The sequence below is a fragment of the Phaseolus vulgaris genome, chromosome 2 (assembly GCF_000499845.2).
Source record: "Phaseolus vulgaris cultivar G19833 chromosome 2, P. vulgaris v2.0, whole genome shotgun sequence".
Lineage (NCBI taxonomy): Eukaryota > Viridiplantae > Streptophyta > Magnoliopsida > Fabales > Fabaceae > Phaseolus > Phaseolus vulgaris.
The window spans coordinates 2,471,123-2,496,575 of NC_023758.2; the positions used below are offsets into that span (position 1 = coordinate 2,471,123).

General features: G+C 34.5%; 4 protein-coding genes, 1 long non-coding RNA gene and 2 other non-coding genes across 7 annotated transcripts; 6 read left to right on the forward strand and 1 right to left on the reverse strand.

The window, feature by feature from the left end:
- The first annotated feature begins 929 nt into the window (after positions 1-929).
- On the forward strand, positions 930-3,761 carry LOC137810157 (BTB/POZ domain-containing protein At5g66560-like). The gene is made up of 4 exons (XM_068611304.1): positions 930-1,520; positions 1,616-1,685; positions 1,802-2,962; positions 3,051-3,761. The coding sequence occupies exons 1-4, from the start codon at positions 1,396-1,398 to the stop codon at positions 3,600-3,602; spliced, it is 1,908 nt and encodes a 635-aa protein (XP_068467405.1). The 5' UTR covers positions 930-1,395; the 3' UTR covers positions 3,603-3,761.
- Positions 3,762-5,632: 1,871 nt separating this feature from the next.
- On the forward strand, positions 5,633-5,719 carry LOC137813149 (small nucleolar RNA SNOR75). Its single transcript, XR_011081383.1, has one exon. It is a non-coding gene; the product is annotated as a small nucleolar RNA SNOR75 (small nucleolar RNA).
- A 107-nt stretch (positions 5,720-5,826) lies between these two features.
- On the forward strand, positions 5,827-5,902 carry LOC137813092 (small nucleolar RNA Z105). Its single transcript, XR_011081333.1, has one exon. It is a non-coding gene; the product is annotated as a small nucleolar RNA Z105 (small nucleolar RNA).
- Positions 5,903-10,862: 4,960 nt separating this feature from the next.
- Positions 10,863-11,444, reverse strand: LOC137810164 (uncharacterized). Its single transcript, XR_011080848.1, has 2 exons — positions 11,346-11,444; positions 10,863-11,170 (listed from the first exon to the last, which is right to left on the reverse strand). It is a non-coding gene; the product is annotated as an uncharacterized lncRNA (long non-coding RNA).
- Positions 11,293-12,740, forward strand: LOC137810163 (oxygen-evolving enhancer protein 1, chloroplastic). The gene is made up of 2 exons (XM_068611310.1): positions 11,293-11,716; positions 11,858-12,740. The coding sequence occupies exons 1-2, from the start codon at positions 11,486-11,488 to the stop codon at positions 12,614-12,616; spliced, it is 990 nt and encodes a 329-aa protein (XP_068467411.1). The 5' UTR covers positions 11,293-11,485; the 3' UTR covers positions 12,617-12,740.
- Positions 12,741-14,614: 1,874 nt separating this feature from the next.
- Positions 14,615-16,788, forward strand: LOC137810165 (pentatricopeptide repeat-containing protein At2g22410, mitochondrial-like). Its single transcript, XM_068611311.1, has one exon. The coding sequence runs from the start codon at positions 14,745-14,747 to the stop codon at positions 16,746-16,748; it is 2,004 nt and encodes a 667-aa protein (XP_068467412.1). The 5' UTR covers positions 14,615-14,744; the 3' UTR covers positions 16,749-16,788.
- Positions 16,789-23,220: 6,432 nt separating this feature from the next.
- LOC137810167 (uncharacterized) lies at positions 23,221-23,990 on the forward strand. Its single transcript, XM_068611312.1, has one exon. The coding sequence runs from the start codon at positions 23,313-23,315 to the stop codon at positions 23,811-23,813; it is 501 nt and encodes a 166-aa protein (XP_068467413.1). The 5' UTR covers positions 23,221-23,312; the 3' UTR covers positions 23,814-23,990.
- Positions 23,991-25,453: the final 1,463 nt, after the last annotated feature.

Here is a 25,453-nt window from a genome sequence, read left to right on the forward strand (position 1 = left end):
GGTAACCTGATCCATTCCAAGGCAATTGAAAAAGTAAGATACTTTGGATTTATTTGACTTGGCTAATAACTCTTATTGAAACCCTTCCTTTCCGGCATTTTTTCTATATTTGTGCGTTTCACGAAAATGATATATTCACAACATGATACATCATAGAATCAAAAAAAGGGTATTTTTATTAAAAGGATATTTTTATTATTTAATATAAAAACTAAAATTCTAGGTAAAGAAATAGGATGATAGATTGATTCAAGCTATCAATATATCAGTTTTCATCCATTTAAATTCTTCAATCATCTTGAAGGACTGCTTTGAATGCTGTATCCTACAAGAGGAATGCTAACTTCTTTTCTGGCAGAGTAAATATAGAAGAAGGCTTGATGAATTTATGGACATTCTCAAAAGAAAAGGTACTGTTAATAATTCCTGTTGTTTTTAGTCTTTGTAAGAGTATTTGTCATTAATTAAATTTAAGTTAAATGAAAAATACTAATTAATACAATCTAACAATAAAGAATATAGAAATTATCCTAATTTGAAATCTTTTTTATTGTTTTAATTCACTTTTTTATTTTATTTCAAACATTAACTGATTTTGTTTAATAATAAAGTTTGAAAAATAACCATTAAATGTTGAATCCTGAACTAAGTAATATTTTTACAGAAACTAAAGAAATTTGCAATTAATATTGCATTGGTTAATTACAGATGATAAAATGTAAGGTTAGTAGGGTTTAGAGGTCTCCCTGGGCCTTTTAGACATTTATTTGACAGGTTGTGTAAAATAATGATAAGATGAATCAATTAACCAACCAAAGCAAGGAGAAAAGAGAATTGTTATTCCTAAACTAAAATCCATCATTTGCGCAAAAGTAATAACCTGGTTGGCAAGCAATGCTATATGGGTAATGAGTGAATGTTGTCTTTCCAAAAGGAAAACTAATCAATGGCACCTCCGTTTTGTTGAGTCTATTTGCCATCTTAATTCATGAGTGAGAGAAACAGTGGGTGATAGTGAGATTCTGCTCAAAGTCAGAGAAGAAGAAAGAAAAGGAAGTTCTGATAAAGGAAGGAAAGGGATCCTATGGATCTCCTTTTTAGGAATTTGGTCTAGGTCTATTTGTCCGTTTTGAGTTTCTAGATTCCATACTGTTTCACCCACTGCTTTCTTCCTTTTTTCCTTCTTGTATTAAACTTTCATGTCTTCTTTTCCACTCAAAACCTCTAAAGAAACCACAAAAAAGACAATTTTTTTCTTCATTTTCATCTTCTATATTTTGCAATTGGTTGTGCTAGTCAAGTCTACTTTCTACAATTCGTCTATAATTCAGGGTGATAATAAAATCTCAGTCCCACATCCCCTACTGACTTTTATTTATGTACAATCTCTGATATATGCTTAGTTTTCAGTATCTTAAGAATTCAGTTCAACTGAAATCTGTTTGTATTACTACGAATCCTGGTATTTTTCTGAGGAAAATGGCAACAGGGGAACAGCTGAATTCCAGAGGGCAAGCATGGTTAGATTAATAGCTTCTCTCCCCAGCCACCTTTGAACCAACCAAGCTTTTCTTAATCCAAAAATGACCATATTCACAACAATTCCTTTATGCAGGTTTTGCACAACGGAATTGCCAAGTGACCTTGTGGTTGAAGTTGAAAATATGAACTTCCATCTTCAAAAGGTGAGCTTCCAATAGCACACTAAAACCAATATATCTTATGCATGCACACCCAACAATACTCTGCTGTACTTGGTTTCTCTAAAATTTGTCCTGTGTCGTGACATGTTTCAATTTAGTCCCCTGTGATGTCAAAGAGTCGAAAGCTTCACCGGCTAATAACCCACCAAGAAGAAAATCATTCCTCTGCTACCACAACAGAAGCAGAAGAGGGGAGGAAACACTCTCATTTGGTGCTCGCAGATTTTCCCGGCGGCTCCGAGACCTTTGAATTAGCCGCGAAATTCTGTTTCGGCACAAAAATTGACTTAACTTCTTCCAATGTGGTTCCTCTCCGCTGCGCCGGGGAGTTTCTAGAGATGACGGAAGGACACTCCGAAGAAAACCTCATCTCCAAGACAGAGACCTTTCTCTCTCAGTCAGTGCTCAACAGCGTCAAGGACTCTATCATAGCTTTGAAATCCAGCCAGCGCTTAATGCCTCTCGCGGAGACTTTAGGCATCCCGCGGAGGTGCATCAATTCCATCGTCTCCGCTCAAGCACTGTTTAGGTGGCCGGTGAGCGATTCCGCTTACACGCTGCGGGGAAGAAGCGGAAGAAAAGGCGTAATCGGTAGTGAAGAGGACTCTTGGTTTGAGGAGTTCACGCTTCTAGGTTTACCTATGTTCAAGCAATTAATTATCGCCATGAAAGGATCAGAGTTGAAGCCAGAGATGATCGAAACCTGCCTAATGCAATACGCTAAGAAACACATTCCAGGTTTGTCAAGGTCCAATCGGAAGGCCTTGACATCATCTTCTTCAGAAGCAGAACAGAAAGAGTTACTTGAGATTGTGATCTCGAACCTCTCACCCAAGCACTCCACGCAGGTGAGGTTTCTCTTCGGACTGTTGCGAACCGCTACTATGCTGAGCGCTTCCGAAGCATGCAGAGACGTGTTGGAGAAGAAGATAGGATCGCAGCTCGATGAAGTTACTCTCGATGACCTTCTCATACCTAGCTATTCATACCTAAACGAAACATTGTATGATATCGATTGCGTAGCGAGGATTTTAGGTTACTTTTTGGAAGAAGAACGAAACGTGGCTGCAATCGACGGCCGCGTACCGACGTCGCCGGCGCTTATGCTCGTCGGAAAACTCATCGACTGTTATCTTTCAGAGATCGCTTCCGATGCGAATCTCAAGCCTAAGAAATTCTACGATCTCGTTATATCAGTTCCTGATCAAGCGAGACTGTTCCACGACGGTGTCTATCGTGCCGTAGATGTCTACCTCAAGGTACCTACAAACTATTCCGATATTACGAGCTTCCATAAGAAGCACAATTTAGTTATTGAAAATGATAATTTCGGATCGCTAATTGCAGGCGCATCCATGGGTTTCGAAATCGGATAGGGAGAAGATTTGTGAAGTGTTGGACTGTCAGAAACTTACACTGGAGGCGTGCACGCACGCCGCGCAGAATGAAAGGCTCCCGCTGCGAGCGGTGGTTCGCGTGCTCTTCTTCGAGCAAGTTGAACTGCGACACGCCATCGCCGGAACGCTGATGGCAGCGGAGGAGCCGGCGAGGCATTCTGTGGCGTCGGCGGATGCACACGGCAGGGGAGCAGGGGAAGGATGCACGCACGATCGCGGCGATATCAACACGTGGCAGATGACGGTGAGGGAGAATCAGGTGCTTCGCTTGGACATGGATAGCATGAGGTCGCGGGTGCATCAGCTAGAACGAGAGTGTTCTTCGATGAAACGGGTGATTGAGAAGATGGACAGGACGGGCCCACAAGGTGGCGGGGCGTGGATGGCTCTGGGAAGGAAGTTCGGTTGCAAGTTCAAACCGCAGGTTTGTAATTCGCATGAGCCACCAATGGTTGTTGACAAGCGCGAGGGTAGGCCCCACCGGCGTCCGCATCGTGAATAATATGTAGAGTAGCACCCTAGTATAGAACCTCCTGATGACACGTGAGAATATCATTGGATTTTGAAATGCGTGATAATGGGTCCCACAGGCGCTGATGTGGAATGGTTTCGTGTCATTTTGCCCACACTGTGTTCTTATTGATGATATGATTCATTGCAATTGTTGAGTGTGTGTGCAAAGTCTACAATAAAATATTGGGTGGATCACAAACAAACAATATAAAGAGACAAGTTTCTTTAACATTATACAAAGAACACTCTTTAACAACCTATTATAATAATACTATAATATTTTTAATTAAAAAATAAAATAAAAATAATAAAATATTAATTTATTTGTTTGTTAATATTTTTTTACTGTATATCAGGGTTCCAATAGAAAATATACATTTCACAAATTAATAAAATAATATTTTAATTATATTTAATTTTAAATATTATAATATTATTATAATGTAAAATGTATACTTTTTAGGGCGTGTTTGTTTTCATGACGGAGGAAGGAGTGAATATTTTTTTGTGTTTGTTTCTAGGAGTGAATATTTTTTTATGTTTGTTTCTAGGTTTTGAGGGTGGAAAAGGATGAGGAGAGACTAGATGATTTTTTTCATTCTCAACTAAATGAAGAGGTTTGTGCATGCATTTTCTATTGTATTCACTCTTCAAATTGTATTTAATTATTTTTTCGGCTGAGTTCTGAATATATATATATATATATATATTTTTTTTTTACTCATAATTAATAAAATATTAAAAATTATAAAAAAATATGAAACTCAAATTCTATTTAATTATTTTCTATCTTAAGAGACGATTTTGAATTTTTTGAATTTAAAGTTTTGAATGCCACATGTAACACATTTTATTTTAATTATCGCTCCCCACTATTTTATTAACCTACTCTTTAACCTATATACTCTTTAACTTTTTATTTTAATGTTATGGAGAGAAATTGTTTTTGAAGTATAAAAAAATAAAGAAAGAAAAATAAAAAATACGGATACACAGACATGTCAGGAATCTCTTTTATACACAGGTATAGATATAAACTATTCATTATCGCTGTTTAAATATAAATTTATATTTTTATAATTTATTTCCTTATTTACTTACATTAAATAGTAAATTTTTTAATTTATCCTTTCAACTATAATATTTTACTTAAATTCTTATATTTTGAGATAGTAAAATAACTGCCATTAACTTTGTTTATATTTTTTTAAATTTACATCAGCGGACCACAGTTTGTCAAACTCGTAATTATATAAAACAAACAATATAATACACAAAACCCACTTTAACCTATTTTTCACAAATCAAACATAGGTTGGACCAAAAATCAAACATGTGTTGGCCCAAAAATCAAATTTGATAATTTTGTACCGACTCGTTTTTAACTAGTTATATGACGTGTAGAAAAACATATGCAACCTGATATATTTTCATTGTTAAAGCAACTACTTATCAATTGTGTTTTTAGAATATTTTTAAAATAAAACAATAGAAATTAGTTATAAAAAAAATAGATTTTTTCAATTAAAAACTAATACTTATGAATAAAAATATTAAAAAATCTGTTAATCAATAAAATTTCTCTACTTTACACGTTTTTGGTGCAATTTTTGACCGTAAATTTTGGTCTGATAAATTGCTTTTCCAAGATATTTGCACTGATAAATTATCTTGCCGTCTGCAATTATGCCGAACATTTCCTTTACACTGTCCATGTGTACCGCTAGGCCCAATAAGTCCCGTTCAAAGCCCATTAAACTCTAACGTTAACACGAAACCCTAATTCCTAAAAACGGAACCTGCTGGCCTATAAAGTCGAAGCATATTCAGCGTCTAAAAGGAATCATGACCACCGTTTCTTTCTACCAAGTCCAGCCTCTGCATTTGTGCTTATATTTGTGAGATGTTTTTTTTTCTTCGTGTTGCTTTTTGTGATTTTTTAGTGTATTCGAATTCGATTTCATTATTGTTGTTTGAGGGTTAGATTTTGGTAAAGGAACAGGATGTGATATGTGGTTTTCTCTGTGATGATGAAAATGATGACGAGTCCGATCTATTTTCCATTCAAAAAATTCTGACGACAATCGAGGCATTTGTCTGAGAGGTTTCCACTCTTCGTTCCATCCTTCGTTTTCAGGGTTTGGGGTGTTTAATTTTATGCATTCCTGTTGTTCAAAAAACGATTTCAGAAAAAAATTAGGGTTTTTAAAATATTGGCATGGTGATGATCTAACGATTATTTTCATATGATAATTCATATGATGAATACAATCCTCCTACTCATTCTGAATGCCTATCGTGTTTTCATTCGTAGTTTATTTTGTTTGTTTTCTGACTTCAGTTTGCACGAAGAAGTTAGAGAAAGACGATTAAGTAGCTGTGATGAGAATGAAATTTTATTTCTGTTGAGTTTGTCTATGATTGCATTTCAAGCACTTTTGAGCTACTGTCTTTCTCTGTGTTGTAATTGCATGATGTACATTGTTGATTTTATATTTGCTATATTAAACTATAATTATATATATTCTTTATGAGACTATAATATTGAATACTCCTTTGGCTTAATTCAAATTTTGTCTAATTGATTAAATTCTACATTCAAACCAAAATGAAGAAGTAATTTTTTATTTTTCCGTGATTTTAATGTTCATCTAAATATGCACTTAAGCTAACTCATTGACTGAGTGAAGTTGATTTGGAATTGTAATGATCTAGCATGTTCTGCAGCTGTTGAATATAGAAGGATGGGAATGAGATCGAAGTTAGAATAAATAATATCATATTAACAAAAATGGCACCTGATGAATGTATAACTTATTTTAAAGAGTCATGAAATTACTGAAAATGTCAGTCAGTAATGTTAATTTTTGGTACTAATATTAATAAGTTGTAGGGTTAAGGTAAAAAATACTATTTTGAAATTAGGCCAATGTTCTTTGGCTCAAATAACCCGAAGCTTATAATATACTTTTGTCTCGAACAATCCAAGATTATCACGCATATTATTTAAACTTGTATTGGATACATTAAGTTTAATTAGAAACAATCATTTACTATTGATTAATGAGTGTAAATTTTAGATAACTACACGGAATATTTTAGAATTTACCTGCTTTGACTCTCATTTTGTAGGATTAAATTGAGTAATGTTATGTTGTCAAATTTTAGTCATATTTTACTTAGATAAGGAGTAAAGTATGGCTCAAGTTTGGTAGTATAGCACTGCTTAATTTAATCTTACAAAATGATAGGATTATAGGGTTGAAATTTGAAGAGCCAAATACAAATGAAATGTTAAACAACACCCAACTCCCATGGAACATGGGTGAAGTCTAAATAGTGGTAAATTCTAGAAGTATTCTGTGTGGTTGGTCTAGAATTCAATAGGTCTAGCTAATTGGGTCAGACCTAAGTTTACATAGAAATGGTTATTCTAATTAAACTTAGGTTTAGTCTTTTAAGTATCACTTTGCATGTTTCATCACATTTACAAAAAGATTTAAACTATGCTACTTTAACTAGAAATGGAAAAGAAGAGCTATCTCACACTAGATGACATGGAAAAATGTAAAATGTTTCTTTGATTCCTCTATGACAGTAGTGATTGTCTTAAATGTAGCATTTTGGTGGACTTTGATAAAATTGGTATTGGAATCTCTTCCATCACAAAATTTAGCATAAGTGACTACTGTCTTTTAAAGAAGAAAATGCACGAAGAAAATGCATTAAGTTTAGAAATGAGTCTATAAAAAAATAGCTCATCATTGTAAAAGGTGTTAACCACATCTATTTGATTTGATGAATGTTCCAATTTGTACTAAGGACAAGAATTAAAATAATATGGGTTTGATAACGGAACTAAACATTTTATGAATGTGATGAAAATCTTTGGTTGCTTGAAAATGTGATGAAAACATTTTAAAGATTTCAGAATTATATCAATTTGAATAACCATTTACATCCTATGCTATGTGAGGAAGATATAGGAGCACAAATTGCATAAACGGAGTACACAATCATCTTGATATCTTAAGATAAGTATGCATGATCATGTTCTTCTTAGGTGTTGCTAACAAAGTGCACTTGCAACTTGATCCAAATTTGTGTGGTAGAACATATTTAGATGCAAAAACTAAGCCACAAGAAGATTGTCTTGTACTTTTTGAGAAAGTCTAGATTAACAATGTTGTTGAGTTAGTAAGAGATGGTCTTGAAGACATGGGAAGAAGCTAAACTGTGATTACCATTTTAACAAAAGAACGCATGACGAACAAAAGCGCATGAGAGAGAATAAAGTATTTTTATTATTATTCAACGTGAATACAATGGTTAATATATAGTCATAGAATAACAGAATAAAGTAAGAAACATAATAAAATAATATATTTTATAAACACTAATCAAATCCATTGTCATATATTCATACTTGGGATCACTTTAATTAAGATATTGTCTCAATAATAAATTAAATAGTAACATTCTTCTTATAAAGTTGAATTTCCTCTCTCAAGATCTTCATTTTTTGGAATATTTGATTTCTCACTTTCTGGGTCAAATGAAGGTGGAACCTACAAAAAATAATCCAATGTTTAAGTTAATGGTGAATATGTCTAGGTTACAATTGTGGTTGAAGAATTATTACCTTATACTTATACCAAGGCTCTTGCTTATTTATAATTTTTTCTTGAGTTGTTCTCTCTTAGATGGATTATTCCATACCCATGAAGGTGTAATGCTCTTTTACCATTACTTAGGAAGAGATTAGTTGTTTTGGTTATAATCATTTTTCCCGACAAATATATCAAATCAACTATAACATAGAACTATTTAAAATATAGATGTCGAATTCATAGGGAACAATTTTAATTAACATGTTCTGATATAAAATTCATTAAGTATAGAAAATAAATGTAGAAACTTGATGTTGTAATTTGAAGTCATTCACCTTGATGTTGAAATTCATAAGATAATTTCTCAAATATCTATCAACTCATCAACTTTATGAACATAATTTTGATGCATATAATAACCTGAAATTTATTTATAGCATTACAAGTTATCAAATATTTTTTGTCTATTTCGGATCCATAAAAGTATTTTCCAGTTAAATTTAAGCTTCCATTGATCAAATATAATCCAACAACATGAAACGAAAATACAAAAAATAAGTAGAAAAGATAATATTATATATATACATATATATATATATATATCACCAACAATACATTTGATCTGAGTACATTACATTCAATCTCAAGTTTGAAAGCATTTAGCCAATCATGATCTCTATTCTTGGTCTGGATTGCATAATAAGGACTAATTTGAGCAAATTCTTCTCCTAAGAACGAGTTTTCTTATTTTCTCCCAGTAATCTCTCTAATCTCTTACTTCTGTACAACTTTTTTTTTCTTTTAACTCTATTCCAAAATTGATTTAATGAAATCTAGCTCAAGCGAGCCAATCTAGCTTATGTTAGATCTTTCGGTGTTGTTTTAGCTGGGGCGAGCCATTTTAGCGTGAGCGACTTTAATACTGCACCATAAGCTTAATCTTGACCATTTTCGCATCATATTAGGGTAAATTTCTAACATTAAGCAACAATTAAGTAATTTTATCAATTATAAATACTACACATTAGTGGTTATGAATAATGAATCTTTGTTATGGATTCGTTTCGTCGTGCTAGGAAGCAGAGTCATTTCTTAGTGGATCTAACTTAGTTTTGTTGAGCTGAATGATCGGTATGTCAAATATTTTTCGATGTTCTGCAGTATAATGACCATAAGTTGAATTAGGGCATCATTTGAGACTAAAGGTGTTTAGTAGGAGTGCTTCAATAGATTGTCATGCATGGATTGTCGACCGAGATAAGTTCAAAGCCCTCAAAATGAGGTATGTCAAGCTTGAGGAAATGCTTGTGTGGCTGTTAGTTCAAGGGTGAGGAAAGAAAGAGTTCATGAAACTCCTAAATCGAAGGATTTCATACTTTAAAACTTTCTATGAAATATGAATGATAAAGAGGCAGGGTGAGTGCTAGTTTGACTATGTCATCTTCATTCTTCAAAGTAAAAGTTTAATCTCCATCCTCATACCCAATGAGTATGATTTTTTTGTCTTATCCCCTTTTCCATCGGAGAATAAGTATACTCGGAAGCATCCCTTTAGAGTTTTAAATATTAATTAATAAAAAGTAAAAATCACAAAAAAAATGGTATCATGAAGTATTCAATATCAAAAGGATACCCATATTTTGTTATCTAATGTGAAATATTAAGAATTTCTTTTATTTTTATAAATATTAAATAAGTATAAATAATAATTAGATAAAAATCAAATAGTTAAAGAAAAGAGGGGAAATAATCAAATATATGACTTGAAAATAAATTAAGAATAAAAAAAAATTAAAAGGATTTTTAATAATTTAGAACGGAAAGAAATATAAGTATTGAGGCGAATATGAAAAGATAAACGGACTAATACATAAATATTCAATCCCATTTGTATATCCAATTTAAAAATCAAGTTTTAACTATAGTAAGTATAACCAATCAAAATAATTTTTCTATCAAAATTGAAAGGACCTAATAATACCCGTTGCGACAAGCTAATCTTTATTATATATTTACCTTTTACCTAATCTTTAATTATTTTAGAGAGACATCATAAGAGTGGAAACAACTATGTATTTATTTACATTATAAATAACAAAGACAAAATATGAAACTTAATAACTATTTTATAAAAAGTAATTAGTGATTTCGCAATATATGTGCAAAAACCTTAACGATATATCTGTTTCTGAGTGAGAGAAAGAGATTCGTGTTTGATTCCATATATTAGTTATAATAATAGTTACTCTCTTATATTTCATTCTAAAAATAATATTTAGAAGTGTTAAATAATATTTACTGTTTACTAATCATTTTTACACATATATAGGCCGAGTTAGTCCTGTGCCTCAACGCACCTCTCTATCACGGTTTAGAAAAAACGTGTTTATCCAAATTAGGTTTTTGGAGTACACTTCATGTTGAACTTTAAGAACTTATCTATCTGTATACCCTTAACACCATTTGAGGAACCAAACAAAATAAATTAAAAATAAAAAGTTTGTAAAATAAAAATTTGTTCTTAAAGAACGATATATTTTTATCAGTGAAGAAAAATGGATTTTGATAAAAATTAATGTACTACGGGATTAACGAGAGGCTGCATAAACTTAAGAACAAACAATAAACACATAATTAACTGTAATTAAACTAGTTTATGTATAAACTATGATTAACGTACAATTGGGTTCTCGTCTGAAATCCACGAGCAGACAAATAACAGTTGAGACCGATCCCAAAGTTATAAATACTAGAGACCCAGCGGTAATTTTTCACTCTTAACTCATCGGCATATTGTACTTGGACTAACTTGAGCGTCGGAGTGCCTTCGCAAGTACCTATCCCACCATTCTTGGAGAAGGACTTGCAAGACGGAGAGACGTCGAATACAAGAGTTGTGAGGACGAGAAGACGAAAACTACAAGAATCATTATGAAAGGAATCCGACCTTGCAACAACAATTAATATAATGAGTAAAGAAAATTTATTATATAAATAATAATAAAAAGATTAAAGAAAATTTATTGTATAAATAATAATAAAAAAAAATTGAGAAGGTTGGAACGTGGCAACAAGGAAAGCATTGACATTAGCTTGAGTGATCCAATTAGAGTTGGTCTTACCCTATCGGAAATCTTACTCGCACCACAGCCACCAAATACTTCTCTCCATTCTCTGCCATCCATCACTCACAAAAACCACTTACAAATCTTTCTATCTCAACACAACCACTTTGGTGGCTATACACCTAGCACCAGCATCAATGGCATCCTCACTACAAGCTGCAGCTACCTTCATGCAACCCACCAAGGTGCCTTTAAACTCCCGCAACCTCAAATCCACTCAATGCATCTCTAAGGCTTTCGGCTTGGAACCCTCTGCACCAAAACTCACCTGCTCTCTTCACTCTGATCTCAAAGACTTGGCTCAGAAATGCCTCGACGCCACCAAACTTGCAGGATTCGCTCTTGCCACCTCAGCTCTCCTTGTTTCTGTATGTTTTTCTTGCTTCCCCTTTCTCCCTTACCACCTTCAATTACTGCACTTTTATTCAAACAAATCAAACCAAATTATACAAGTAGTGAAAGAAGTATGAGAAGTAATAAAGGAAAAGTGTTTGTGAATGAATATTCAGGGAGCGAGTGCAGAAGGTGTCCCAAAGAGGCTAACCTTCGACGAAATCCAGAGCAAGACATATCTGGAAGTGAAGGGAACTGGAACTGCTAACCAGTGCCCAACCATCGACGGCGGAGTGGAATCGTTCGCCTTCAAGCCAGGCAAATACAACGCCAAGAAGCTCTGTCTGGAACCCACTTCCTTCACGGTGAAGGCGGAGGGTGTGGCCAAGAACGCCCCTCTCGAGTTCCAGAACACCAAGCTCATGACCCGTCTCACCTACACCCTCGACGAGATCGAGGGTCCCTTCGAGGTTACACCTGACGGAACGGTCAAATTCGAGGAGAAAGACGGGATCGACTATGCTGCTGTGACGGTTCAGCTTCCCGGGGGTGAGCGTGTGCCGTTCCTCTTCACCATCAAACAGTTGGTGGCCACTGGGAAGCCAGAAAGCTTCAGTGGGGACTTCCTTGTTCCCTCTTACCGAGGTTCCTCTTTCTTGGACCCCAAGGGAAGGGGTGCCTCAACCGGTTATGACAATGCTGTTGCTCTGCCTGCTGGTGGCAGAGGAGATGAGGAGGAACTTGCGAAGGAGAACAACAAAAGTGCTTCATCTTCCAAAGGGAAAATCACCTTGAGTGTGACCAAGACCAAGCCAGAAACTGGAGAGGTTATTGGGGTGTTCGAGAGTGTTCAGCCTTCTGATACTGATTTGGGGGCTAAAGCTCCTAAGGATGTGAAGATCCAAGGTGTCTGGTATGCTCAACTTGAGTCATAGACATGTTTTTTATGCTGTAATTCTATTTTCTTGTAACTTGTTAAGAAGCACTCAGAGCATTACCTTGTGTGTATATTATAACGACTTCGATTATAATAATGTCTAAAATTAAAATCTCTCTTTACCTTTTCGACCATTCATACTCACTTGTACAAATGTCTGTTTCTGGTTGCCCCTGAGTGCTTCTTGTTCGAACCTAGCTTAGGTTGTAGGAAACAATCGCGTTTTCTACAAAGCTGTGCAAAATAAGCGATTATTTCTCAAACATAAACGGAATGATATGTTGGAGAGTCTCTCATGAAACCCGAGGTTGGATCAGTGTCCTTGATCTTGATGTATGAAGTTTGGAAACTCATCTTAAATGGTGTCTACGATTATCTTATACTCCTATCGAACGCCGATACTCGCATGACACCGGTAGGACACGTATCTGGGAAGTGTCAAATTCAAAAAGTATTTGTTAAATTTATGATATTTCTAGGATGGTTTTAACACAATTTAAAAAAAAAAATTAATTTTTTCAAAATTCAAACTTTACTGTATAAATTGTTATTATGATTATAAAAATAAGAAACAAATTCTTGTGAACCAGTCATGAAAAACATCTTTCTGTTCCAAAAAATAATTTGAAACATACTTATGCAGATAAATCTTTATTGTCAATTTATATAATAATTATATAATATATATCCGTGTTCCCGTGTCTTACATTTTAGAGATTTTACGTATCTATGTGTGTCCGTGTCGTATCAGTGTCCGTGTTACTGTTTGTTTGTGTAGGTGTTATTACTTTCCTACTTGGAATGATTGGGGGATTCACGACACGAGAAAACTCATTTCAACCTCTGCTCTGTTTTAGAAAAGAATGGAGAAAAGTAAAGCTGAAACCTGATTTTAGACTGAACCTTCCGCACTTTATATACTATATATTGTGTTATTAAACTGTTACGATTAAACTATTGAGTCTTATAAGCATTTTGGCGATACAGCAACTGAATTTGCTTGATAAACATGAATCAGTGGAAGAATGATAAAAGGTAAAGAGAGAGAGAGGTTCTATGGTGCTATTCACCGAAGTTCATTTTTTGAGTAATATTTTCATCGCAACTCAACTTGTATGTGACCTGTTTATTTTTATAAAACATTATCTCCTATTACATGATTTTAAGAATAAGAAAAAAAAAGAAAAAGAAATTTGTGAATAGGATTTTATTGAGTTTTAAAATTATTGTGTTGGGTTCATATTAAAGCTATTTTTTTTAAGAAAATTGACATTATTATTTATATTGATTACGAAAAAATTTGGTCACCATATTAATTAATGAGGAAATTAAAATGAATATAATCCTAAAATTTAAATATTAAACAAATTATTGAATTATATTATTTTCATATTAAATCTTTCTATTGTTCTTACTTTATAGTTTAGTAAAATATATAAAAAGTAAGATTCGGTTGATTCTCAGGAGAATTATTCATGATGAGTGAGATATTACTCACTTATAATGTACAAATACAAGTAATTAACTATGAATTTTTAAGGGAACTGATGGCAAAACGCACCTTGTATGAACATTTTAGTATTCACTTCGTTCATACATACTTATGTATGTATAGTAAACATTTAGACCTGCTCCTTTTACGCTTCAAACATGAAAAAGTTATAACAAATATTGCAATAATCAATTTATTTCAACTGTGATTGTGTTTGATTAATCATTAATTCTCATTTTATTATTTAGTTTTAAATGGTATTACGTTTCGAAAACAATATTTACTCCTGAGAGGTAGAATTAGTAAATTTTTCATTCTGCAATGGATGAAACAATCATTTGCAGTTACTTAAGAGTTATTAATCTTGATTTTACATGATTAATCAGTTTAGTGTAGCAATCTGAACCACTCCTTGTGTTTTCCCAGAGAAATAATTATGTGTTTTTTTTAATTAATTTTGAAATGTGGGGTTTGATTTACCCGTTTTCTAAAATTTAGAAGTTCAAAACGAAGCTGACACACGAAATGAGACCAAACTGGAACAATACAATATTTTTGAATTAAAAACAGAAAAATGAATACATAGGATTGACACAAGAACCTCGGGTAGTACTAGGTTTGATACTTCTATTTCATGTTATCCACTCTGAAACTGAAACCCGCGACCATTGGTTCCCGCCTTTTTTGCGTTGGCTCTCTACAAACACAAATCAGCAAAACCATATGGCACAAGTTGAAGTCACCCACTCACCAAACCCTTCACCATCTCCTGGATCAAAGTTCCTCCTTGAGACAACTCAAGATTGTGCATGCCCAGCTCATTCTCCATGGACTTGCTGCCCAAGTTGTCACCCTAGGCAAGCTAGTCTCCCTTTGCGTTCAAGAGGGAGATCTCCGTTATGCACACCTCCTGTTCGATCAAATTCCCCAACCCAATAAATTTATGTACAATCATTTAATAAGGGGCTATTCGAATATCGATGACTCAATAAACTCTTTGTTGCTCTACCGCCAAATGGTAAGGGCGGGCCTTATGCCAAACCAATTCACCTTTCCCTTTGTTTTCAAAGCTTGTGCTGCCAAACCCTTCTACTGGGAAGCTGTTATTGTTCATGCTCAGGCCATTAAGCTCGGAATGGGGTATAAAGCCTGTGTGCAAAACTCAATTTTGGCTGTCTATGTTGCTTGCCGTCTAATACCAAGTGCACGGCAAGTGTTTGATGATATTTCTGACAGGACTCTGGTATCCTGGAATTCTATGATAGCGGGGTATTCTAAAATTGGCCATTGTCATGGTGCAGTTATGTTGCTGGAAGAAATGCAACATCAGGGAGTACAGCCTGACGTGTTCACCTTTGTTAGCTTGCTTTCTGTTTCCTCAAAGAATGGTAATTTGGATTTGGGAAGATTTGTCCATCTTTATATCATTACTACTGATGTTCAAATTGATTCAATTGTGACCAATGCCCTGATAGATATGTATGGCAAGTGCGGGAATTTGCAATATGCTAAACGTGTTTTTGATCGAATGCTTGATAAAAACGTTGTCTCTTGGACATGTATGGTGAATGCTTATGCTAATCATGGTCTTATTGATAACGCTGTGCAAATGTTTAATCAGATGCCAGTGAAGAACGTGGTTTCTTGGAATTCAATAATTTGGTGCCATGTTCAGGAAGGGCTTTACACGGAAGCTATGCAACTTTTCTACAGGATGTGTATTTCAGGTGTGATTCCTGACGATGGTACTCTTGTTAATATTCTTTCATGCTGCAGTCACATGGGTGATCTGGCATTGGGAAAACAAGCCCACAATTACATCTGTGGTAATAATATTACAGTGAGTGTGACGCTTTGTAACTCCCTAATAGACATGTATGCAAAATGTGGTGCTCTTGATACTGCTATGGACATCTTCTTTGGGATGCCTGAGAAGAATGTGGTGTCATGGAACGTTATTATTGGGGCACTTGCTTTGCATGGTTTTGGAGAAGAGGCAATTGAGAACTTCAGGAGGATGCAAGCTAGTGGGCTGTGTCCCGATGAGATTACCTTCACAGGGTTACTTTCAGCTTGTAGTCACAGTGGTCTTGTGGACATGGGGCGATATTACTTTGACACAATGAGTTCTACATTCGGGATTTCTCCTAATGTTGCACATTATGCATGCATGGTTGATCTTTTAGGGCGTGGGGGATTCATAGGAGAAGCAATGACCCTGATACAAAAGATGCCTGTTAAACCTGACGTTGTCGTTTGGGGTGCTCTGCTTGGTGCTTGCAGGACCTATGGAAATCTGGAGATTGCAAAGCAAATCATGAAGCAGTTGCTGGAGTTGGGACGATATGACTCTGGGCTTTATGTGCTTCTCTCAAACATGTATTCGGAGTCTCAAAGATGGGATGACATGAGAAAGATCAGGAAAATAATGGATGACGGTGGGATACAGAAGTGTAAAGCGATTAGCTGCATTGAAATTGATGGCTGTTGCCATCAATTCATGGTGGATGACAAAAGACATCTTACTTCAGCCAGTATATACTCCATGCTGGATCAATTAATGGATCATCTAAAGTCTGTTCATCTCTGTAAATCTTTTGATGTGGTTGACATATACTACTCTGGCAATCTTCAGTAATTCAGCAACAAGTTTGATGGATGGAATAGTAACATCATAAAAAAAATAAATTATGATATATTGATAATTTATATTTTTTCTACTTTTATAAACAACTCTTAATACTATTATTTTAATTATTTTTTATATTATTTAATTATAAATTTATTTTTATTATATTTTATTTTGTTAAAACTTTCACATCAAAGTTGTGTGATATTTAAAAAATATAATTTTTCAAAATTATCATTCCCTTCCAATTCCAATGACATCTTCTGTTGAAAAAAACAAACAAAAAGGTTAACTTTTTTTCATATATATAAATTATAAGCCATCATGATATTAGGAGACTTCCTTTAAGCCGTGTTTGTTTCCGGCTATTTCCGTGGAAAAGAAAGTGAGTACTCCCCCTATCTGTATCTAATGATTTACGAATAAAGAAGAGATCGATCATTTTTGGGAGAAAGGTGTTTCATCTCAACTTTTAAGATGTGAAGAAATTACGAGTTAATAGTTGGCATTGGAACCATAAGGTTAAAATTCTTCATAAGAAGGAACATTATGAAAATGTGAGGTTGAGAGGTGCATGATGATTACAAGACTTGTTAAAGATGAAGATAGAGAAACACCGAATGTAGAAGTTCAATTTGGATGGTTAATAGCTGTTTAGTTGTGAAAAAGTGGTGGCAATGCAAGTTAGTTTAAAACAAAACTATAAAGCAACTTCAATATTCTCTCAATAATGGTGCGAAATTGGAGTGAGAGGAATGGTAGGTAAAGAGGGAGAAACTATCTTATTGCATATTATTAAAAAGACGATATTGTTTTTCTCCTTTACCTGTGTAGAATGAAGGAATGTTAAAGAGCATGTTGCAGGTTTATTGAGAAGTGCGGTTAGTGTTGAGCAAATGATCAGAGATGGGTCACCAAATTTTACATATAAAAGGAGCAAACACACCTATCTGGATTTATGAGTTCTTGAATTTTGTTTATTATGTTTGTTAGATCTGGTTTGTAAGCATGTATCTGGCTGGGATGACTTTCATAACAACAAAATTAATATGTATAATATGTCCTGCAATGTGGGTGTAATGTGGGTCACCACATACTACCACCATCTAAGTTGAGTGAATTTTGTGCTTACTTAACTGCCCTACACATTTGGCCTCTAAAACCCTGATTTAACTCACTTTTTCCCTACTTCTTTGTATATTCTAATTCTATCCAATTGCCCTTCTTTGTGTATCCTAACATACTACTATGAAATAAAATACTACATTAACATAACAGTCAAATATAGAGCCACCAAGTAACCACAACATGAAATACTAAAATAGATTGTCTTAAGTGTGTGTGCAAGAAATTGACTTTGGCCCATACAAGACTCAACACATGGCAAATAACAGGGATCGCACAACACAAATCACACAACATGAATGTTTCATTTAATAAAGAAATTAATAGAAAATGTATTACATTTGGTCACTAATCCTTAAACTCAACCACCATGAAAAGAGATGCACAAGTGATGAACGGTAGAAGAGAAGGTAGAGAAGAAAGCTTAAGAAGAAGGTGGAAGAGTATACGCACAATACTAGAGAACTGAACGACAACAACAAGTCACTGAAAAATAAAAAAAATAGTAAAAGAAGATACTAATATGAAGAAGAAGAACAAAAAAAAGAAACAAACTGAAAAACAATACAACTAAACATAGTCTCAATTTGTTATACTCTAATTTCACATTATAACCCTTCCACCCAAATGTTAAATATTTTCAAAATATTTTCGCAGATCCCACCATTACAAATAAAATATCATTAATTTTGTCACGGTTGTACGTGGAGCAACTCTGTGACGTTGTTCAAATATCGGGACTCTTTACTCATACCAAACCAATGATTATTTAAAGTAGCATGGGAGGGAGCTTCAAGTCTTCAACATTCATATACTTATAAATCAAAAGGAACCCTAAAAAAAATCCTCCTGTCTAATAATAAGTGTATATAATATTGCAGTATATTTATGCAGCAGGACCAAATTAGTTGGATTTGGAAGCACCCAAGTGTCGGCAACCACAAATTAAGCATGATAATGTGGAGTGTTTTGTATTTGGACTTAAAAGCATACCATAAACAACAATACTAATCTTTGTTGTTTCAGTGTATTAGATTTTTAAGTCCCATGACATTATGACAATTTTTATATGCCTTTTTTTATATGTTTTGGGATATTCGATTCGTTGGCGTGCACAAATTTTGACCTCTCAAAATATAGGAGACTTTTTAAAATGGTCAATTGAAGAGTACAAAATGAGTACAAATGCCCCAATATGAAATCTGCGAAACCATGCATTATAATTTATATTCCTTCATTCAATGCATCCTTCGCACATGACCAATCACATACTAAAGGTACTTCCACGGATCTCTAGCTAACACCCTCCTAAGACCACCGTCGCCAAATAATAAACCAAACCAAAAGACAAAACCAAATTATTCAGTGCTGTTATCAAATATATTTCGCCAAAAGCTAAAAACAAAATTATGTTAAGGACCATTTTAAAATGTCTTCAAAGATTTTTTGTTGAAACACACAATACATATCCTTCAGGTACATGATTCTATATTCAAGATTATCAAATATTATTGTTTGCTTAATATTTTAACTCTTAAAAATATCTGTAAGCTAGACATTTAATAAAATGTGTCTCTTAATTAATTGAGGAATTTACAGAGATATAAAATAAATATTTCACCAGTTTCTTAAACTGTGGGCAAACATATAGTTTAAGATTTCCTATATTTAGGACATACGTAAGGAGTGATTTTCTCCAATCAAACCGCCAGTTTTCTAAGTTTATAGTTGAATCTTAATCAAGCATTCAATTATGAACGCGTTAAATAAATGAGAAAACACTTACTGGAAAATATGTGTTACATTAATCATTAAGGAGTTCTAGAAAAACAACATAAGAATCTAATTGCATGTATAATAGCAAGAGGGAAGCTGAAGAAGATCTCCATGAAAAATTTGCAGCAAAATTTAGGATGAGTCTCTCTACACTAGTATATATTTCCTATACTTTATGATGTAAACACATATAAGAAAATAAAAACTTATTCTTTCGTCTTACCTATAAACCATAACCCTAAACCTAAAATATGTATATCTAACCTCATGTTAAAATACTTAGTTACATTCAAAAAGAAATCAATGAGAATATATAAAAATGGACCAAGGCAATGTTGTCATCTCAAAATCATCAACAAATAGCATATTCATTTGAAAAAATGATAGGAAAATGTAATTTAACGTAATACAATATTATTTAATTTAAAAAATAAGAAATTAAAATTTAAAAAAAAATCATTTAAAAGAATCTCTAAAGTCAGTTAACTTCATTAAATGATATTAAATGTTAAATAATTGAGGTAGGTAGCATTTGTCCTTTATAAATTTTGTGTGGCCATTGATTCTTCTCTCACTCCCCCACCATTATTAATTCATGCCGGAAACGTGCCACAATACTTCCAATTCAACCTTCAAACTTTGTAAATGGTGAAAGGAACACTGGAAATGGATTTTGCTCAAATGTGTACTTTTAGTAATTTGTGAACCACGTTTAAGCTCAGAATAAGAAATTGCAATATATCGTTATAAGCTCTAAAATAGAAGAGTTCAATCAATGTACAGAGCAGTTTCAATATAAACTAAGATTATGGTGACTGGGACACTATCAGCAAGTACAAGTCATTTTCAAGAATAAAAAAAATACACAATGCCTTTTCACAATTATTGATTGGATTCTCTTTTCACCTAAAATAATATCACAGTCTCAGTTACAGTATAGTTGTAACGCATGAAATTCCTTGCAAAGAAAGAGAAAAGACGCAACAAATTCTTCCACTTCTGTTTGTTGTGATGGGATGGAAGAGAACTGTGAATGAAATCTAGAAAATAAAAAATCGAGACCTGTGGTGTAGAATTTTTTCTTCGAGTCTAGTGAAAAAAAAAAAGGAAACTTACTATTCATGTATATTTATGGTTGGTTTTCTAAAGAGTTTTTACAAAGCTTTATTAGTTGAAAGTATAATTAATCATGCTACGTGTATTTATGTTAATTGTTGAAGTACATATTAAATCTTATTTAATCAATGTAAAAACTCACACGCAACAATGCACCCTTAATTTGTTATGTTTTTCCATAATTGGTTAACTCCATGTTAAGTAATTCATTAAATTAACACGTACTTGTTTCTTCTTCTTTCTTTTCTTCTCACCTTCCAAATACAATGTTAGAGTGGTGCACAAAAGAAAAATAAAGAAGGAACTAAGAGTAATATAAAATAATAAAATTTAAAAACATAAGAGAATTAAGATAAAACTTCAATTGATAATAATTGTTGGATCTGTTGGAATCTCACGTCGACAAGAGATTAAAACATTTCATTGTATATAAGTGGGTGCAAAGCTTAACCTTATGAGTCGATTTTATGGGATTGAGTTAGGTTTAAAGTCTACTTCTTAATAATAATCCTTCCATCGCAATACTTTTTTAGAAGAATGAATATTTTTAATGAAAAGATTGAAATCAAATTTAAAACCCGATCTAATTGTGAACTTACATATTAAAAAAAAAGTAAAAAACTAATAAATCAACGAATTTATTATGGGGTCACAGTTTTGAAAAAGGTGTAAAAGGAATAGGATTTTGAAAAAGAAAATGGAAAGTATTTGAAGTGGACCTTGTTTCACGATATAGAGCATGATTGAGTGGGGAAGGGAATTAGTGAAGAAGCTTCATAGTATGGTTTGAGAGTGGGTCATGTGAAGAGCATAATTATTAACATAACAACCAAATATTGTAAAGGAAGAGAAAGACAAGTCCTTTTGAACAACATCATGGACCTCCAATTTACTCACATACATTGGAAAAAAGATCATTTCGCTTTAGATCCCCACCGAGACCAACATAAAAGGAGGCACCAATGTACTTTCCTTTACTTCGTTGAGAAGAATTTCTTGATTAGATTAAGCATAACATTCAAGAAATAGTCAAGTAAATGAATGAAGGTAGTTGTTATTCTTAACTACTGTAGCATGTTTGCTGTCACTATGAAAAATAAAACATAATAACAACACAGGTTAATTACTTTTACATAAAATAAAAAATATTGGATCCTGATAAAGGAGCAAAAATAGTAGCAGGAATGGGTTATGGTGCCTGGTGAAGCTGCAGGGGGTTGGGGCCTGGGGGTTCAACCGAGATCATCTTACGCCAGATTCTGTCGGAGTGTTTCTGCTTCTGCAATCTTACTTTGTTGTTTATCAATTTTAATTTTTTTTTTATGTTACACTTTATTATCAATCATTGATATTATTGTTTTATTTGTCTGATTTACTATTCCCAATGCCTTTTTCCTTCACGTGGCTTCCTAGCTGCCTTGCAGCGAGGCACCATACACTTCTCCACCTGCCACGTCTTTTTCTCACGCCAATCTCCACACACTTGGGTATTCCAATTATATGTTACACACAGCTTTTGATACTGTGCAACTTCATCGACCATGAAATTACGTATTGGTGAATGAAGATGGCACTCAAATCAACATTAGGCACGAGGTAGTAGTAGTAATATGGACCAAGTGGTGTCTAATTTTCAGCATGAAATCGCAAAAAGCGGGGATCTCTTTCCTCTTACCACGAACTGTTTTGTTTTTTAACACCGAAGAAAAACAGAACACTAAAGTCGGTCTGCCAAATCTCTCAACATCGTCATTATGAAATAAAGTGGTCATAATGCACACAGCGACTAGCGAGAGAGGCAGAGATTTATTTTCACGTGTTGGAACAATAGCAAACGACAAAAGAAATAAAATAAGAAAAACACGATGCATAGTTTATTTAGGATTATCCTCCTGTCAGAAAGCAATGACGTGCGATGCATCACACACATCTGAGTCCCCTTCTATACAGTTTATTTACGATGAAGTAATGATGTGATTCTTCACTAATGAAAAATTTGAGTGATTAATTTTGGTTGGAGGCGTGTGAATGGGAGCAACATTTAGCATATGGCATTTCTGAATATGGCAAACTTTAGCATCCTGTCTTTGTTACATTAATTTTTGGCGTCCCAGGATTAAGCTGAAAAGGGGGAAGATTATGGAAGGTTTGGTGAGTAAGTGAGGGTGAAAAAAACACCGCCCCCACGAGATTTCACGTGATGTGGTTGCCCTCACATTTTTATTCAACTTGCTTTCGATTCAAACTGAGCCAAAACAAAGGCAGTGGCATGAGTGGTAAATATATTGAGGATCTGGAGAATAGGGTCAGTTTGGCACACTAATGCGAGCAAGTACTACAACCTGTCAGCACCAACTTACAGCCTGGAAAGCCATTCCCACTGTTCCAGAATTGCATAATTAAATTAATTCCGGATCCGACGTGGCAAAGTACTCCATTTCGCTTCCTATATATATATTCTTCTTTCTTTTCCCTCTTTCTCCAAACAACAAATCACCCCAATTCCCGATTCCGCTCTCACCGAGTCACACCCACCGTGCTCACTCAGTCACCTCAATGGGAAACTGCAACTCCTCCGATTCAACGCAGGTTGCCACGGCCAAGCTTATTCTTCAAGACGGAAAGTTGCAGGAGTTCTCATATCCGGTCAAGGTGTCCTTCTTGTTGCAGAAGTACCCCGCGTGCTTCATATGCAACTCCGACGAAATGGACTTTGACGACGTCGTTTCGGCCATCGACGAGGACCAGGTCCTTCAACCCGGTCAGCTCTATTTCGCGCTTCCCCTCAGTCGCTTGAAGCACCGCTTGCAGCCTCACGAGATGGCCGCATTGGCCGTCAAGGCCAGCTCCGCTCTCATGAAAACCGCCGACAAATGCGGCTCTCGCCGCAAACAGATTTTGTTATCTAACGAATATGACTCTAATCCTAAGCGTGTTTCTCCCGCACTCGCTGTCGGCGCTGGAACTGTACATAGGAGAGGTAGGGCCACCGCCTCCGCCGGTAAGGGGAGGTTTGCGGCGTTGTTGAGTTCCATTCCGGAGTTGGATAGTTTCTGAAGAGAATATATGCTTCGGTGATCTCGTTGGTTTGTACATAAACAGCTTTATCACAAGGAAAAAAAAAAGTAATATAAAATTTTGGACATTGTAGAGTTGTTTTAGGAACAATGGAAACTATTGGATTCTGGAGAGTTGGACCAAGTCATTATGGATATTCATTCGTATTCCCTTTTATTCTGTCTCCTCATATTATTAACACGAGAGTCCCATTTTATGTTTTGACTGCAAAATCGCATGTCGCAGCATGAGAATACATTTTTGTAGACCTTTTCATTCTTCTTACGACATCAAGTTATTTAGGTCATGAAAATTATTTATTTATTATTTTTTTATTCACACGGTCAAAAATGTGTTCAATTAAGTTCAACTAGAAAATTTGTTTTGATTAATTTAGTTTCAATTAAACTTTTTTTTGACAAACTTAAATCAGAGTTTTTTTTATTTCAGAAATTGGTATCTTTTTAACTTAAACCAACAAATTGTTGGTTAAGAAACGAAATTATTGAAGAACAGTAACATTGGTGTGAAGACTGAGACATATACTAACTGCCATGAGGAATTAATTTATACGGGACGTAATATATTTTCATTTAATGAAAGTAATGTGATTGTGTGTATTATTATGCAATGAAGATAAAGATGGGGTGTGTTGCGACAAAAGTAGAAGGTGGTAGTGGACAGCATAAGAAACAGAAAGCAGGAATGAGGTGAGATTATGAATGAATTTGAGAAGGATAGTGAAATGAAAGAAACGACGAAATAGATCTATTTGGGATGAAAGGGTTAAACAAGTTATGATTGAATGGGTTGACGAGTAACCTTATCCTTATCCGATCCTCAGGCATTTGTTATATGGTTAAATTCCAAAGAGATGGGACAAAGAAATATAATTATGCATGTAATGTGTTCTTTCCTGGTTTTGGACTTTTTCATATGGACCCAATTCCTGCAAGCTGAAAGAAAGTTGAGGCTATTATATTTAATACCACTATGTATATATAATTAAGTAAAGATAACAATAATTTGATGGAGGGTGAGACTGGGACGTGGACAATAAATAGACACTAGAGGGATGAATGTTGAAGAGAATGGAGAATTGAAGAAGAAATCTTGGTTGAGCCAATGAAATATCCCATTTTGTGCGTGGTGTAGGTGAAGAATCACGTAAGGAGTGTACAAAATGGCATAGAAAACACAGGGCATGCTGGACCCAACAAAAACGAGTCAGAGTGAGCAGGTGGGGGTATTGGGGTTTGGGTGAGTACTGTTTGTTTGTTAGGTTGTGGAATTGTTTACAGCTGTAACAAGCCTGGTCGTACTGTAATAATAACACCACCAGAAAAATCATATCAATTTGGCTTCAGACTCATCGTCACTCGTCGCATATGAGATGAGTAGTGTGCTCTACAAATGGGTCCTCAAACCAGCCTAGCCTCAGTCAATGTGACTCAATTCAAATTAATTTGAAGAATAGATGTTTCATAACTCTCCTTGTGTAAACATTGTTTGTTCATGGAGAGTGCAGAAATGTGCAGTTGCAGTGATGATGTGCAGGAGTTCCCAAAGAAAGTAGATGGGTATTGGGAAGGTGGTACGAATAAATGGTACCATGACGACCACCATGGGAAATGTGAGGA

Excerpts from the sequence above, each read along its gene's own strand:
- LOC137810157 (XM_068611304.1), top strand. The coding sequence starts at position 1,396 with ATGCTTAGTTTTCAGTATCTTAAGAATTCAGTTCAACTGAAATCTGTT. Across the intron at positions 1,686-1,801 it reads TGAACTTCCATCTTCAAAAG|TCCCCTGTGATGTCAAAGAG; the intron begins GTGAGCTTCCAA and ends GTTTCAATTTAG. Across the intron at positions 2,963-3,050 it reads CCGTAGATGTCTACCTCAAG|GCGCATCCATGGGTTTCGAA; the intron begins GTACCTACAAAC and ends CGCTAATTGCAG.
- LOC137810163 (XM_068611310.1), top strand. The coding sequence starts at position 11,486 with ATGGCATCCTCACTACAAGCTGCAGCTACCTTCATGCAACCCACCAAG. Across the intron at positions 11,717-11,857 it reads CCTCAGCTCTCCTTGTTTCT|GGAGCGAGTGCAGAAGGTGT; the intron begins GTATGTTTTTCT and ends ATGAATATTCAG.
- LOC137810165 (XM_068611311.1), top strand. The coding sequence starts at position 14,745 with ATGTTATCCACTCTGAAACTGAAACCCGCGACCATTGGTTCCCGCCTT.
- LOC137810167 (XM_068611312.1), top strand. The coding sequence starts at position 23,313 with ATGGGAAACTGCAACTCCTCCGATTCAACGCAGGTTGCCACGGCCAAG.